At 39.9% G+C, this 11,565-nt stretch overlaps 1 protein-coding gene across 1 annotated transcript; it reads left to right on the forward strand.

Moving 5' to 3' along the window:
- Nucleotides 1-3,129: 3,129 nt before the first annotated feature.
- Nucleotides 3,130-11,551, forward strand: kat2a (K(lysine) acetyltransferase 2A). Its single transcript, XM_042391975.1, has 18 exons — nucleotides 3,130-3,696; nucleotides 4,013-4,136; nucleotides 4,293-4,438; nucleotides 4,596-4,685; nucleotides 4,863-5,044; nucleotides 5,196-5,387; nucleotides 5,532-5,638; nucleotides 6,230-6,328; nucleotides 6,745-6,881; nucleotides 6,962-7,170; nucleotides 7,245-7,371; nucleotides 7,703-7,813; nucleotides 7,900-8,043; nucleotides 8,183-8,297; nucleotides 8,377-8,413; nucleotides 8,986-9,049; nucleotides 9,153-9,237; nucleotides 9,368-11,551. The coding sequence occupies exons 1-18, from the start codon at nucleotides 3,469-3,471 to the stop codon at nucleotides 9,559-9,561; spliced, it is 2,391 nt and encodes a 796-aa protein (XP_042247909.1). The 5' UTR covers nucleotides 3,130-3,468; the 3' UTR covers nucleotides 9,562-11,551.
- The last annotated feature ends 14 nt before the right edge of the window (nucleotides 11,552-11,565 follow it).

Consider the following 11,565-nt stretch of genomic DNA (forward strand, 5'->3'; position numbering starts at 1 on the left):
AAACACGAATCCCTTTTTAAGTGGGTGGCAGGTGCATGCAGCAGTCCTTCACTTTTCTGTCTTGTTCCTGGTCAGGCGCCTGGAATTGAAGAAGAGAGAAGGTTCGTAACAGGAGGACGGGAATGGACAGATATTTCCTTCTTGATAGAACTGTGTAGATTGAATTATTACCTTGTTATTGTTATCACTATTATTATTATTATTATTATTATTACTTCTTTTGACACAGGCTGTTCAGTATGATTCTAAAGCCTAGATTACCTGAGGTTTTACAATCATCCATCTTATATTACCAAACCATATACAGTAAATAGTACTTTATTAACATTGTCACCCATAAGTAATTTTAGCATTAATGTAATGTTTTTGAAATCATCAATGTAAAATGACAAATACATAAGGCAAGACTTGTTTTCTTGACCAAAATCACAACTGTGTATCGAAAGCATATTGCTGTATTTGTATCAGACTTTTCAAGTTTATAATCAATCAGTAGTTATTTGTCAAAACAATATCTTCCCAATCTCTACATGATGTCTTGTCAACCTTAATTATTTTGTGATGGATTTTTTTTTTTTTTTTTAATGTCTATTTTTTTTTTTTTTCTTTCTGAAGATCTATGGTATTAAATGCACTGGTTCTGTCTCATCATCTTTTTGTGAATTGAGATGTTATCCTCAGTTTCCTTTCCTTAATATTCTCTTTATTTTACTCTTCATATCAGGGAGGGGATCGCTTTTCGACAGTGTTGTCATCCTGTTATGGCATCAACAACTAGCACAACCGAAACCTGCACAGCAGCCGTTGCTGTGAGGTGGGGGGGGGGATGATGGGGAGGGTGGGGGTCGTGGGTAGAGAAAGAAGAAAAAAAATGTAATTTTACCAATAAACAAGGGGAAGGTATCTTTTTTTTGTATGCCTGTTTAATCATTTCACCATATATAAGTATTAACAGTTAGGTTTAGTCATTTTTGATAATCCTTTATTTAAACTAGCATTTACACATGGAGTCGGTTCTGAATTAGAGTCTAAAAAAGATGCAGTTTTTTTTGGTTTTTTTGCCACGAGTTGGCTTTGCCCTTACCTTTGCTCAGTTCGTGATAATCCTCCCGTTGTTTCTTTCCCATCTCCTATTTCCATCAAGAGGGTCTAGTTGGTTTAAAGTCCTTTAACATGAGACTTTAAACCAAAGTGGTTTCAGTTTCTTGTCCAATATGACATCTACTGAATTCAGTTCACTGGAAGGCTATGTGGTAATTTCTCAAGTACTCAAAATGTATTCCTTAACAATTTGATCTCCAAAATCTAGAAAGTATAATTTACTCTTTATTTTTTTCTGCACCTAAGCAGGTAATCTAAACACAGGTGTTATATGAGTGTACATTTCTTGGCTTATGTGAATGGAAATACTGGTGTCAATCTGTGATACTTGAAGGTGCAGAAGGTTCAGCCAAGGTTTGTATAAATGTTGGTGGCACAAATTTCAATCAGAAGCTTAAAAAAAATGTAGTAATCTCATCCTAGTTGAATCCAGGAAATACTAAACAAAATATACATAAGTAGTAAGTAAAATAAAATTAATTTGTCACTTAAATTCAAATTTTACCAGTGTGAAGACAGATCAACATTTGCAAATATCTATTTAATTATTGTGGTCAAAAACTACATTACCCACAATTCTCACTGCAGGCGAGGCGTGTTGCATTCAAATGCAATTGCTTTGCTGGGACCCCCCCCCCCCCCCCCCCCCCCCCCCCCCCCCCCCCAAACCGAAGATGGTGTAATTACCAACTCCTGTGAAGCACATTGGGTCAGACAGTTTTGTGCTGAATCATGTCTTATCAAGAGACAAGACATGCTGTCACTTCTGAGTAAACCTTGACAAAAAATTATAAAGATAAAAAAAAGAGACTGTGGTGTTTCTAACAATATTTATTGCATGGCTGTTCAGAACCCATGGTGCAGTGCTTCAGATTGATAATAAAAGTATCATTATTAATACAGATCCTATTAACATGACTACTGACGTCGAATAGCCTTATGTTATCTCTTAAGAATATCAGTTAGTAGAATAAATATCTGTATTATTCCCACGAAGAATGAAGAGTTAGTCTTTGACTGCGACCACTACAAATAATTAACATGATTAGTTAATACCATACTCACTGATTCGTTCATTTTTTAAAAGTATTTTGAAGTATAGTATAGTATGGTATTATGACTGGATTGTTCTAGATTTACCTATTTAATGGCTGCAGTTATGACATTTTAACTATAAATATGATTTAAAGGACCAGTATATAAGATTTAGGGGACTCTATTGGCAGAAATGGAATATAATATTCATAAGTATGTTTCAATTAGTGTATAATCACCTGAAAATAATAATCTTAGAATGAGCCCTTTATATCTACAGAGGGAGCGGGTCCTCTTCAACGGAGCCCACCATGTTGCACCGGTCACTGTAGGTCCTTTTACATACTTGGGGGGATATTCAGTTCTGCAACATCACCACTAGATGCCGCTAAATCCTACACACTAGTCCTTTAAACAGAGAAAAATTAAGTAGATGATACATTCAAGGTAAAATTGGATAAAAAAATATGAATCAGGAGAATAACCACAGCTACATTGCAGTGAAAGATAAGAATGAATGGTTTCAAAATTTAACCTAAATTTTCTTGGCCAACATCACTTATACAGTATTGAAAGAGGGTAATGATTTATAATTAATTATTATAGCCAATTAATTATTGACTATAAACATTATGTATTGATAGTCGTAGGATCTCCTGCCCTCTAATGGTGCTGTGGCGCATCTACAAGACTGCAAACTCTCATGGCATCAATTAACTACTCTACCCAGTGTTAATTGGTTTATTTAGACACCGTGTACTACATTCTCTAGTTAACTCTTGCAAGATATTACTCAAAAGTGTCGTTAAAAGCTGTGACCACTGAGTACCGAACACTGGGAACATGTTTATACTCAATAATATCTAACGGTATCAGTTTCACAAGCATCAAGGCAGACGTAACAGCACACACTTACACTTCCGGTGAAGATATTCAATATAACCCTTTTAACTCGGGAAGAAGTGTAAATGCGTGCTGTGATTTCAGGAATATGGTTATATATGCAAAATTAAGCTGATGTAACGAGACCTCTTTCACGGTAACAGAGTAATTTGGGGGTGTTGATTGAAGCGGGTAATCGATACATCCTGCCGTTATCCTCCTGCTTTGAAGGGTCGTTACTGTGTAGATTAGTCTGCTTACAGCGTAAAATCAACATTGTGTAGTCTACGTGTTTTGCCGCCTCTACGTCTGTTTGAATGGAAAAATCTGGAAAAGTGATTTCCATTTCTGAACGCTGTTGCGGTCCTCTTCGGTGAAATTTTTGCCGACAGCACTTGAAGGCATCATATGAGCTAACCGGGAGCAGAGGAAGAGTCGAGTAGCGCGGACATGTCGGACCCGGCGGCGGCGCAGGGCCTCCAACCCCGGCTTCTCCAAGCCCAGGCGACTGGGTCAGCTGGGTCCAGTACCGCCGCCACAGGCTCCGGGTCAGGGAACAGTGATCCGGCCAGACCGGGACTGAGCCAGCAGCAGCGTGCGAGCCAGAAGAAAGCCCAAGTTCGAGCTTTTCCACGGGCGAAAAAGCTCGAGAAACTTGGCGTATTCTCCGCATGCAAGGTAGCTAGCTTAGCTAGCCAAAGTTCTCCACAACAAAGCACCCGTAGCGTTATTGTGTGCGGTTTAGCAAAGAGTAGCACACTCAATATACCGCAAACAAAAAACAAATAAGTAGCTTAATGAGCTCGTGTTAACTTTTGCAGCTAGCTAGCCGCACAACCTCCATGCTACTTGTCTTGTTCACATTAAATCTCTGAAGGTGCGTTTATTATCAGCTAGCATAATTGTGTAGTCATTCATTGACGCATAAAAACAGCAAATGAGTTGCAGTTTATGTCGCTTGATTTGCTGTTTTGCACATTCTGTTTATTCTCAGGCTAGTGACACATGCAAGTGCAATGGATGGAAAAACCCAAATCCACCGACAGCCACTCGTATGGACCTGCAGCAGCAAGCAGCCAGCCTGAGCGAGCCGTGCCGCAGCTGTGGACATGCTCTGGGTACAAACTACTCCCACACACACACCCCAGTACTCCCCAGCCTTCCTCCCAGTAGCTAATAAATCTGTATTCCAGTGACTTCTTATTTCCCAGTGATGTTTGACACTTCACATTGACTTAGATGTGCGTTAATTGTATGTGATGCCTTGTTTACAGCTGATCATGTGTCCCACCTGGAAAATGTGTCTGAGGACGAGATTAACAGGCTGTTGGGGATGGTGGTGGATGTTGAGAACCTTTTCATGTCTGTGCACAAAGAGGAGGACACTGATACCAAACAGGTCTACTTTTACCTTTTCAAGGTAAGCAAAGTGTACCTCACATCTCTTTAACAGGCAGAACAGCAATGCGAACTGAGTTTATTCGCAAGATTTTTCTTTAGCTCACTTCAAAATGTCTGTCTTCATGTCATTGTTCAACCATCAGTATTGTTCTTAATTTCTAACCCATTCCCCTTAGCTGCTGAGGAAATGCATCCTGCAGATGAGCCAGCCAGTCGTAGAGGGATCCCTCGGAAGTCCACCCTTTGAAAAGCCCAACATCGAGCAGGTGAACATGAAACTACAAACACCTGCAGCTCATGTCCTGATCTGAAAGAGCAACAGGCCCCCCCTTTCACATACAGGCACTAGATAATCACACTTCTCAATGTTGTGACAGGCAAACAAACGACAAACTCATCACATTTCACGTTTTCTCGATCTTGTGTTTCCTTTCCATCCAAAGGGGGTTTTGAATTTTGTTCAGTACAAGTTCAGCCACCTGGCACCAAAGGAAAGGCAGACCATGTTTGAGCTGTCGAAAATGTTCCTCTTGTGCCTAAATTACTGGAAGCTGGAGACGCCAACGCAGTATCGCCAGCGTACCCAGAAAGATGACGGGACAGCGTATAAAGTGGACTACACCAGGTGTGTGCTTGTACTGTCATTAAGTGAGCAGTAGGACAGTAACAGTGACTTAAAAGGTCTCTTTGTCAATGTAAAGGCTGATTCCTGCCTGTACATGTTGGATACTGTTATCAGTTTGTATAATAGCCATGTTTTTCCTTTTGACGCCCAGGTGGCTGTGCTACTGCCATGTCCCCCAGAGTAACGACAGCCTACCGCGCTACGAAACCACTCAGGTGTTCGGCCGCAGCTTGCTAAAGTCCATCTTCACCGTGACGCGACGCCAGCTCCTGGAGAAATTCAGAGTAGAGAAGGATAAACTGCTACCAGAGAAACGCACGCTCATCCTCACACACTTCCCCAAGTAAGGGCGGATGTTCTCGGAAATAGCGTATGTGGGTCTGGGCTTGAATGTCAAAAAAAAAAACTGCTGACAAGCCAGAGTGCTTTAGCTGATGTTTACGTTTGAAAGCTTGTGTAAATTACATTTGTGCACGTATGTCATCAGGTTTTTGTCCATGTTGGAGGAGGAAATCTATGGCGAGAATTCACCCATTTGGGAGGCTGACTTCACCATGCCTGCCTCCGATGGCACACAGCTGGGACATCAGACAGGTGAGGCGGGTGTTTAGTGTGATGGGTCCAGACCATAATACAAGATCACGACCTGTTGTGATTTAACTGTTGGGCTGTATTCATTATAACTGCCATAAACAGTAACTTCTGTTCTCAAATCATCAACCAGGTCACCTGACCACAGCAGTAAACATACTGGCATTCTTAAACTTTTAAACATTAACTTTAAACATCTGTAAAGAAGAAATTTACATGTTAGAGGAGCACAAGAAACAAGAGATTGGTAATGGATAAAGAACTTTTTTAATGAAATAAATTAAATAAGACAACACAATGAAATGGTATTCAAAAGACTTTTACTTTGCAATATATTAGGCCCTATTTGTGCATTTTGCAAATGTCGCGGCAAACACAGTATATATATGTGTCTAATGAGTCTAGTAGTGCAACTCCGAAGGCCTTATTGAGGTGATATTGTGACTTGTTAAGAGACAGCAGCAGAGATAGGCATCTATAATGTGTGTAATTTACATAGTATAGATATACTGTGTCATTGCTGTCTTTTACTACTGTCACAGTTCCGGTTGTATTGTAATAAACCGAGCATATCTTGGTGTCTTTCCACTGCAGTGATCAGTCCTGCTGCAGTGTCCCCCGCTCTGTCCAAGGGTCTGAGCAGCGGCTCCTCTCTGGGCAGCATGGACACCGGAGGTGCAGAGCCCATCACAGGTGTGTGAACACTGCTCTGCTACTTTGATACTCTCAGTATGTACAGTAGGCCTCACAAATGTCTGTAGCAGCATCGTGTAACATTGAAGGTTATTATAAAGCATCTGACACACCCATGACTACATGTGTTACTGAAATACAGTATTAATGTGCTTTATGAAAATCACTTAAATGTCAAATGGATCAGAACGGTGTTTAGCTGCTGTTGGTATTTGCTGCTTGAACAGGAACAAATTATTTATTGAACACAATGTGGATTTTCATACTTTGTGAAAGTAATAAATCACAACAAATAACTCAACAGCCAGGAGGCTTTTACTCCGTGTCAAACAAAACTTTTGACAGTTCTGATATAGTAAGCTGTATCCTCTCACTTCGACTTCACTTTGACTTGAGAAATGTCACCGTCTGCTCAGGAGAGAAACGTAAACTTCCGGAGGCGCTGACACTGGAAGATGCCAAGCGGATCCGTGTGATGGGAGACATTCCTATGGAGTTGGTCAATGAAGTCATGATGACAATCACTGACCCTGCCGCCATGCTCGGACCAGAGGTAAGTCAGTCAGGGTTAAAGGGGCGTATTTTGTTATAAATTTAGACTGTAGCACTGACGGTTTATGTTTATACTTCCAGACAAATCTGCTGACTCCAAACGCTGCTCGTGATGAGACCGCCAGGCTGGAGGAGAGGCGTGGCATCATAGAGTTTCATGTCATCGGAAACTCTCTTTCCCAGAAGTCCAACAAGAAGATCTTGATGTGGCTGGTCGGCCTGCAGAACGTCTTCTCTCATCAATTACCTCGCATGCCCAAAGAGTACATCACACGACTAGTGTTTGACCCGTAAGTATATGTCTCATATCGCATGGTCGTCGTGGATCTCTCTACACTATCCTGACATCTCCAACTTTTAACAGGAAGCACAAGACCCTAGCCCTTATCAAAGACGGCCGCGTCATCGGAGGCATCTGTTTTAGGATGTTTCCCACTCAGGGCTTCACGGAGATTGTCTTCTGTGCCGTCACATCCAATGAGCAAGTTAAGGTACATCATCTGCCATATACTCAGATAAATGAGGTGTTTGTCTATAACTTGTGGAAGCTTCTTTAGCACCTTTTTTTTCCTGAATGGCCAGTTAGTGATCATTGTTTTCATACGGTAAAAACTCACCCCCTCTGCATTTGGATTGCCTGTCTCATAAATAATACTGTATCTTTATAAGCTTTTCTTAAAATTTCTTCCACATGCTAAAGAATGAAACAGCCACACGATACTTTTTTCCAAATCATCCCTTTGCCATCCTTGCAGCCAGGCTTTTGTAAAAAAAAACAAAAAAAAAAACACATTTTTGAAATTGTCTTTCTCTGGTCTTAAGGGCTATGGTACCCATCTGATGAACCACCTGAAGGAGTACCACATCAAACACAACATCCTCTATTTCCTCACATACGCAGACGAGTACGCCATCGGCTACTTTAAGAAGCAGGTACCGCAGGCGTGACCTGTACATTATCTCTGCTCCTGTCCCCTCTCTCTGTCTGGACCTTTCTGTAATTCGTTCTTTCCTCGCAGGGCTTTTCCAAAGACATCAAAGTGCCGAAGAGTCGTTACCTCGGATACATCAAAGACTACGAAGGAGCGACTCTCATGGAGTGTGAGCTGAACCCCAGAATCCCCTACACTGAGCTGTCTCATATCATTAAAAGACAGAAAGAGGTATGTGAACAACCAAAAGGTCCAAGTGAGGCTGTTGGATGTTATCATTAAAGCAAAGACCTTTTTTTTTTTTTTTTTTTTTTTCTGTTAATAGTCTCCATGTTTGTAATATTGCATAAACTTGAAAATGTCACATCAGATCATTAAGAAGCTGATTGAGAGGAAACAGAGCCAGATCAGGAAGGTATACCCAGGTCTCACCTGCTTCAAAGAAGGTGTGCGGCAGATCCCTGTGGAGAGTATTCCAGGCATAAGTAAGTGTTTGTGTACAATGAGAAAAAAAAAAATTAAAAATCAGTATTATCATATTACTTACAAGTCTCTTTCTTCTAGGAGAGACAGGCTGGAAACCCAGTAACAAGGAAAAAGGGTAAACTCTTGCATATATTTTTTTAAATTGATGTTCCAGTGTTGAGATGGAGCAGAGCACCAGGCTCTGTGTCCTATTGCTATCTGCCTCTTTTTTTGATGCTACCGCTGGGGAGCGTCATGAAGTAAAATTGCTTCTGCTACAGTGACACTCTGCTATCACCGATGCACATAACTCTTAATGGGTTAATGTTTAAAATCAACAACTTTTAATGCATACTCAAGCCAAGCCAACAACCCAGAAGTCCAATCACACTTGTTTACCTTCATATACATTGAATTGTGTGGAAGTAGTACGATATAATAAAAGCTAAATTGAATCCAACTGGAGAAAAAACAGCCTAAACTAAAACACCTTCATGTCTTTTATTACATCACAGTTTGTTCACACTGGGATTCATTTGTAAACATGGATTAACAAGCCTTTAATATCGCAAGTAATGTGCAATCTACTACGAACCAGATTACAGTACAAAATCTCATTTAGAAACCTTTTGAGTGGGATTTTTTTTTGTGCAGTTTATCTAAACGTAGTCAATCTTTTCCTCATTTATCATTCCTGGTGCTTTGTAGGAAAGAGGTGAAGGACCCTGATGTGCTATACAACATGCTGAAGAACCTCCTGGCCCAGATAAAGGTAAGTGACATTTTGACACCGCGCAGGAACACATTCACCACAAGAGAAACAAGAATGGAGACAAACTAAACCTTTTTTTTTTTTTTTGTTATCATGTTAACAGACCCACCCTGATGCCTGGCCCTTCATGGAACCAGTGAAAAAATCAGAAGCTCCAGATTACTACGAGATCATCCGCTTTCCCATCGGTGAGCGAGCATCCGTTTGATTATGATACAACTTTTCCTCTTCCTGATGACCTCTTATTTATGAGCTGTTCATTAGTTAAATTATGAGTAATTGACACACAGATTCTCTCCTTTTTTTTCGTCCCCACAGACCTGAAGACCATGACAGAGAGACTGAAGAACAGATACTATGTGACCAAGAAGCTTTTTATCGCTGACCTACAGCGAATCATCACCAACTGTCGCGAGTACAACCCTCCGGACAGCGAGTATTGCAAGTGTGCCAACACCTTGGAGAAGTTCTTCTATTTCAAATTAAAAGATGGAGGCCTGATTGAAAAATGAACTCGACACACACAAAAAAATATTTACAGATTTCCTGACGGTCGAGGATCAACTTTCACAGCTGCCACAGAGCAAGATGGAGCAGAGCACGAGGAAACCATCGCTAGTTATTGTCATATCTGAGTTAATAAAAGGGTATGTACACGACTGACAGAAGGGAATTGTTGGACTCGAACAAACATGGCAGAGGGTTGTTTTGGAAATATCAGAGCCTGTTGGGCGTAACGTAAAAATGTCAAAATGGCATTACTTTTCCCCTTACAGTTAACTTCTGTCATTTTTTTCCTTTCCAGTACCTGTTTCATTAAGTGTACCAAAGTTATAGGTCCAAGTTAAAACAATGCCACTCTTTCCACTCTTTATATATATATATATATATATATATATATATATATATAGTTGTCATTTAATGACATTACTTCATTCCAGTTTTGTCACGCTTAACACTCGTCACTCGTACAGACGTACTGTGTATGTAATATGTAGAGTTCTTTCACAGAAAACTGGACCTCGGGACCTAAAACCACGTTGCCTTCCGTTACTGACAGACACTTGAACATCGCAGCCATTTTCATGGGTATAAAGATAGACATACTTTGAAAGATGGGCAGTGCTTTGTTGAGTAGCCCTGAAACAAATTAATTAGCCAATTAGTTGATTGACAGAAAATTAATTGAAAACAGTCGCATTAATTGATCATTTAAGTTGTTTATCAAAGCAAATACCAATTGAAATGTAATGTTTGCTGCTTTTCTTTTTGATTCCATGGTATATATATTTTTGACTGTCAGGAAAAAGGCAAATATTAAGCATTATTGATAATATGGGTTTAGGTAACATCATCGTCTTTATTCTAAACACATAATTGATTATGAAAATATTATCTCATATTAATCAATAATGAAAGTCATTGTTTGATTGCAGCCCTACTCTTTTTTTTGAGTAGTCTGAGACACTGCCAGGCTGCTAGTGATGGACAGGACAAATATTCCCAGCACTTGTGTGCTAATTAAAATAATTTCCCTTGATCGTTGCCTTCAAGAAAACAGTTGTTTTCATGTTGACAGCAACATAATAGATACTTATTTATACAGTAAACGGGACAAATACTGTTTATGCACCATTTTCCACTGGCAGGGTTTTATTCCAAACCATTTAGTATGAGGTCTCACATTAGTATAGCTTTTACCATGCTTGCAGATGACACTGTAGTTGTTGGCATTGATTTGTTCTGTTAATAGACTCTAGTATAGTCACCGTCACATATATGCTAAGTAGTCCTATTTACTGTACAGCCACATGTTTGTGGTGGTCACAGGTTTACTGGATAGTTTTATGTTAAGAACTAAACATAGCGGGGGAGAAGCTAACCAGCAGTTCACACAGTCGTTTTGGGCTTTTGGTCGTCAGTCAAAGAAGAGAATTCTGGTTTATTTATCATAACATACACAAGCTGTAGTGGCTGTTAATGCATGGCGGATAGTTTACAGTTTGCATTCATAAAAACCATCCAACATTTGTTCATTTATGGAAACTACTATTGCAGGTTGTTTTGTTTGTTTGTTTTTTTACAGTGCTACAAGCATAATGAAATGTTAGAAACATTTCTTTGTTCAACGGTCAGTGTCAAATGGAGTGCTTCCTGAGATGCATTCATATGTTTATAGGAAGTAACTGTCAAATGCCGGTTGAGCCTGCTTGTTTGTTCCACTGACGTGTGCGTGTGTATGTGTGTGTGTGTGTATGTGTGTTTATTTTGTACTTGAATCATGACTAGCTTTGAATTACTGAAGTGATGTCAGTGTTGCATTATTCAGGGTTGTCAATTGCGTACTTCTCCCTCAATCTACCTATGCTGCATTTCAGATTTTCTTAAAGGTCAGTCTTTCCACCAGTTTGAGGATGGCTAATGTCTAGTTATGGTATAAATGCCAATTACTGTAACTGTAATACTGTTCATGACAATAAAGGTTTTTTTTTTTATAAACAATTCTTCAACGTGCG

This window comes from Thunnus maccoyii, chromosome 18 (assembly GCF_910596095.1).
Source record: "Thunnus maccoyii chromosome 18, fThuMac1.1, whole genome shotgun sequence".
NCBI classification, from domain to species: domain Eukaryota; kingdom Metazoa; phylum Chordata; class Actinopteri; order Scombriformes; family Scombridae; genus Thunnus; species Thunnus maccoyii.

Coding starts and splice junctions, on each gene's coding strand:
- kat2a (XM_042391975.1), top strand. CDS start 3,469: ATGTCGGACCCGGCGGCGGCGCAGGGCCTCCAACCCCGGCTTCTCCAA. Junction 4,686..4,862: donor AAAAGCCCAACATCGAGCAG/GTGAACATGAAA, acceptor TTCCATCCAAAG/GGGGTTTTGAATTTTGTTCA. Junction 5,388..5,531: donor ATCCTCACACACTTCCCCAA/GTAAGGGCGGAT, acceptor GTATGTCATCAG/GTTTTTGTCCATGTTGGAGG.